Raw genomic sequence first — 5498 nt, forward strand, 5'->3', positions numbered from 1 at the left:
GAGGGACAAGAGATCATACAAGGGGAGATTGAAGCTTTTTTTGACCTTTTAGATGTCAGTATATATAATCAATACCGACCCCAAAAAGGACTCTAAAACGTTAAACAGTAATACTAGCTAGCTAGCTAGCCTGCATGCACTTTGGTTGAAACTGATGAATTTCAGCAAACTGTTTCACTTACTTACTTACTTAGCTAGCTAGGTCTAACTGATCATCATGATGATCATGAAGATCAGCCTCAGGTGTTTTTCTTTTTTAAAAATAAAAAATAAATTCTTAAACAAATGTTAATTAGTTTTGAATGTTTTTCCATTTTTTTTTATAATTAATTTTACTGTGTGGCCCAGCGGGGATGGGTGATCAAGGCTAGTTTGTCTGGAAGTGAGTAAGAAGATGCGAAATGAGAGAGAGAGAGAGAGAGAGAGAGAGAGAGAGAGAGAGAGAGAGAGAGAGAGAGAGAGAGGTGTAGCTGTTGAACATGCTGCTCTCACGCACATACTGTGTCGTTATCTGGCTAGGGATTGGGTCCACCGACTTGTAGGCCTTACCCTTCAATCCCTCTCCAACATTTGATTTCCATTTTGTAAATTCTATTTATTGTACGAAAGAATTATATATATATTGCAAATTATTAAATATGGGAAAAATGGGAATAAAAAAAGAAATAATTAAGTGGGAAAAAAGAGAGCGAGCTATGTATATGTGTTTGTGTATCGTCATGACACCAAATCAGAGAAGAAGCAGAGTATAACATCACCTGCTCCAAAAGGATTTTCATTTACAGCAAGAGAAATAAATGCTAGTGGAGAAGCAGCAAATGGCCAATATTGGGGGTTGATTCTTTTTTTCTTTTATCTCTCTTCAACTTTGCTTTAGTTTAGCTTTCCTCCCATATATATTTTCTCCTATAGATTTCCTCTTTAATCCATACTCAAGAGCTTGGATTCGCCCATCTTCCAGCTGTGAGATAAGATTGCCCAGGAGGACTCAAATTGCATGTGGGGTGTTGGAGGTCTCTTCAATTCAGATTGGTTTGCAAGGAGAAATTAGGGAGGTTTTCTTTGAGTATGGCGGCTTCTTCTTCCTCGGCACCCTTCTTTGGAATTAGAGAAGAGGATCAGAACCAGATGAAACAACAGCATTCCTCTACTCCAGCTTCATCTACAGCTCCAGCCGCACCACCCCAGAAGAAAAAGAGAAATCAACCAGGAACACCATGCAAGTATCTAATGATTTTATCAAAGATCTATCTAATATCATGAGTAACAACTCCTTTTACAAAACTCTACTAAATTCTCATCCATTCCAAAAGTAGTTTGCTTTTTGTGGGAAAACAAAAACAGTCCAATATGGGGGAACCCTAATTTTCAAACCCTTAATATATAGAATTAATGAAACTGGTATACAAGAATTTGCTATATAATCGTTGTCTTTAGGGACTATTCTTGTCATTAGTATTTGAATTTTCTAATAGTTTATAATTGTTTGGTATATATATATATATTTTTCCATGACAGATCCAGATGCGGAGGTAATCGCACTATCTCCCAAGACCCTAATGGCAACAAACAGGTTCATATGTGAGGTATGCAACAAAGGGTTCCAAAGGGAGCAAAATCTACAGCTCCACAGAAGAGGACACAACCTGCCTTGGAAGCTAAAGCAGAAGACTACAAAAGAACCAAAACGAAAGGTTTATCTGTGTCCCGAGCCCACATGCGTACACCACGACCCTTCGAGGGCTCTCGGCGACCTCACAGGCATCAAAAAGCATTACTCTAGAAAGCATGGCGAGAAGAAATGGAAGTGCGAGAAGTGCTCCAAGAGATATGCTGTGCAGTCCGATTGGAAGGCTCATTCGAAGACCTGCGGCACTAGAGAATACAGATGCGACTGTGGCACTCTCTTCTCTAGGTAATTTTAATCTTTTCTATCTTGTAATTCCTCAATATTCGTACACGCATAGTGATAGGAGAAGAAAGGGAAGAATCGGATAGGCGTTATGAGTACTACTGAGCATTGGGATAGAGGGAGAAAGGTAAGAACGTAAATAAGCGTTATAAGCACTGCTTGGCTTCTTTGGTTTAGGGCAGGATTCCTCGAGTGACAGCTGAGAAAAAAGTTTTTTGATGTTTTCTTGATCTCTCTCCCTCCTGGGCTCAGTTTTCTTGCCCGTCTCAATCTCTTTCTCTCTCTCTCTTCTAAAACACAGACAGAAAAACACGCACGGACACGCTATTTTCTTTGTCAAAATTCCTCTAATTTTCATTCGTACGGTAGGCGAGGAAATAGCAGAAAACATGTTCCCACGTGAATAATCTCTGGAAACTGCCATGGTCGTGGAGGTTTCATACCCCCAAAAAAAAAAAAAAAATGTTCATCTTTTATTTCGCCTAGGAAGCACCGCCATTTCTGCCATTCACTTTTTGCTATTCACGTGTTGCTATGTCATGTATAGGGTGTTGCTACCAGCTTTGTTCTCTTATGGGTTGGCTAGATGTGCTTAGTATTGTGCTGCTGCAGGTATTCCTTTCTATGATAACGTTACTGGCTGGCTAACGGACTCTCTCTTTCTCTCCCTCTCCCTCTCAAAACTAATTCAGAGACCTTTTCTTCATATGCTCATGGTTGCAGTTTTGGAATTGTGGCATTCGTTAAATGTCCAGAATCGCAGTCTCATGGAACTGAACTCAATTTAATTTGGGAGTTGAGAAAATGCTAAAACTTTTGATGATTTCAGAATAATTTCATCTGGGAAAACATATATTTAATGATTTTTGCATTAATTGAGCAGAAGTCCCCAAAAAGTTTCTTGATTGAGCACTTCCTCCCAATGCATTCTCTTGTTGCATTAATTCAACAGCCAGTTCTGGTCGATCGATAAATTATTTTTCAAGTTTTAGTACTGAAATTCTCCCACCTAACCCTCCCTCGATTATCGTTATGTTCTCCTGGCCGGAAACTTCGTCCTTAGTTCTTCGTATTCTTCTCTATTTATTTATTGTTTCTAATGATCGCTTGATCACCATATTTGGCATTGTTGTCATTGTAGATAACAAACCATCTTTGGCCATCGCCTTTAAACTTTTGCCATTGCTCATGAACTTAGATGAAAAGAATGTTCCAAATTAACCAGCGTTTTTTTTCTTCTAATTTATTCTATGGATATTCTTTCGCTCCTTTCTTTGGTAATTATTGCAACCATGGCAGTTTACTGGTCTCCGAGGACCCAAAATCTCCATGGAAGGTACGATTTTTAACTTAATTTGATATTATCACGATTTATGACGTTAACTCAAATATTTCTCTTAAAATATATGTACGTATCATGCAATGCCCGGCAGGTTGAAGTGCCGGATTGGGCACGCATGCATCTACTACTTCAAAAAAATTTCGGCATTGTGCCTTCTAATTACCATCTATTGCGATGATCATCTAATGGAGTGTTCTTCAATGTAATTGAACCAGGCGGGACAGCTTTATCACTCACAGGGCTTTCTGTGATGCATTGGCTCAAGAAACTGCTAGGAACCCTCCCAGTTTGAGCCCTACAATGGGCAGCCATTTGTACGGAAGCAGCAACATGGGTATAGGGTTATCTCAAGTGGGTCCTCAAATTTCCTCAATACAAGACCAGAACAACAGCCAATCCAGTGATATACTTCGACTCGTTGGTGCCAGGCCAGGTCAATTCGATCATCTCCTTCCCCCTGGGGTTGGTTCGTCTTTCCGATCACCACAGCCGCCCTTGCCTTCTTCTGCTTTCTTTATGCAGCCGGATTCGAACCAGAACTATCATCAAGATCAACACCAATCTTCACAAGGGTTTTTGCCAAACAAGTCGTTCCATGGATTAATGCAGTTCTCTAATTTTCAAAACAGCACAACCAGCACCTCTCCAACTGCAAGCAATCTCTTTAACCTCAACTTCCTTTCCAATAGCAGTACTACAAATAGCAACAGCAATGCCAACAATAATAACAACAATAACAACAACAGTAGCAGTCATCCGTCTTCTGGTTTGCTAATTCCTGATCATTTCGAGAATCAAGATGGCACTGGTGTTGGAGGTGAAGGATCCAATATCTTTTCAGGTAACGTAATGGCTGATCAAATCACCTCGGGCGTCCCTTCTCTTTATGGCTCATCGGTTCGAAGCAACAAAAATGCCATGCCACCTATGTCTGCAACTGCACTGCTCCAAAAGGCTGCACAAATGGGTTCAACATCAAGCAAGAATAGTGCCTCATTGCTAAGAACCTTCGGAAGCTCTTCCTCAGGTGGCAACAAATCTGATAATAAGCCGCTTGCTCCCGGCAGCTTAAGCAGCATGTTTGGTGAAAATGAGAATCACCTACAAGATTTAATGAACTCCTTTGCCAGTGGAAACTCCTCCATTTTTGGAAGTGGGTCTGGAGGGCTCGGTACATTTGGTGGGTACGATGCAAACAGGACCAATGTAGAACGCATGGACGAACCGAAACTGCACCAAAATCCCACAATGAGTGTTGGAGGGTCAGATAGGTTAACCAGGGATTTTCTTGGGGTAGGACAGATAGTGAGAAGCATGAGCGGAGTTTCACAGAGAGAACAGCAGCAGCAACAACAACAACAACACCAACGCCAGCACCAGCACCAGCAACAGCAACAACAACATGGCATGGACGTCATGAGTTCCTTGGAGTCAGACAGAAATACTGCGCCGTCAAGCCAATCTTTCGGAGGTGGAGGGAATTTTCAGTGACGAAAAGGATGAGCTATGCTGCTGCGAAAAGAAAAGTCGTACAGAGGTACGTAAAAAAAAAATTAGTGAAGAATTAAAACGGAAAGTAAGTCTAAAGCATGTTGGCTTTCTTGGTAAACGTGCTTATTATCATATATATACTGTCTACAGGTTGGTCTTTTGGACTCTTTTTCTTTTCGATTTCTCTGACACATTGTCTTGCATGGGGGGCGCTCTGTGGTGACTTGAAGTTCTTTGTTTCTTATCTTGTCTCGTTGTACTTATTTTCTTTTTATCATTTATTTCTCTATGTGTTTTTTCGCTGGCAGAGTCACGAGCTCTAGACATAGGATGCTGGCCTAGACAAATATCTTCTATATTATTCTCATCATGTCGCATACATATACGTTAAACTCCCATACGCATTATTCCCAAAATTCCTTTTTAACTCACAGATAAAAATAAAATGTCACTTACTGTAATTACAGCCGTATATATATATATATATAAAGAATTAAAGCAATTACACCTCTATATGTTTTAGAAGTTTAGGGATATTGATCATTATAATGTCTGTCATGTTTCAAAGTAATTGATTTATAAAACGTTAAATTAATATATCTTCTTATTTTCGTATGTATCCTTTAATTTTTAGCCATCTATTCGATTGTCCGGCCACACGTTATTGACAAACTAAGTTGATAACAACTTTTTTGGGTCATTTGCGAATTGACATGCATGTTGTTTGATCGGCGCTTTTCGTACATCTTCGGA

The 5498-nt window shown here is 39.9% G+C and overlaps 1 protein-coding gene across 2 annotated transcripts; it reads left to right on the forward strand.

Moving 5' to 3' along the window:
- Positions 1-666: 666 nt before the first annotated feature.
- On the forward strand, positions 667-5026 carry LOC122309345 (protein indeterminate-domain 5, chloroplastic-like). Of its 2 annotated transcripts, none has more exons than XM_043122820.1 (4): positions 667-1219; positions 1519-1915; positions 3470-4791; positions 4896-5026. In XM_043122820.1, the coding sequence occupies exons 1-3, from the start codon at positions 1069-1071 to the stop codon at positions 4743-4745; spliced, it is 1824 nt and encodes a 607-aa protein (XP_042978754.1). In that variant the 5' UTR covers positions 667-1068; the 3' UTR covers positions 4746-4791; positions 4896-5026. The 2 variants fall into 2 exon arrangements, with proteins under 2 accessions (XP_042978754.1, XP_042978753.1); XM_043122819.1 differs by lacking the exon at positions 4896-5026 and having other exon boundaries at positions 667-834; positions 962-1219.
- Positions 5027-5498: the final 472 nt, after the last annotated feature.

Source organism: Carya illinoinensis, chromosome 5 (assembly GCF_018687715.1).
Source record: "Carya illinoinensis cultivar Pawnee chromosome 5, C.illinoinensisPawnee_v1, whole genome shotgun sequence".
Lineage (NCBI taxonomy): Eukaryota > Viridiplantae > Streptophyta > Magnoliopsida > Fagales > Juglandaceae > Carya > Carya illinoinensis.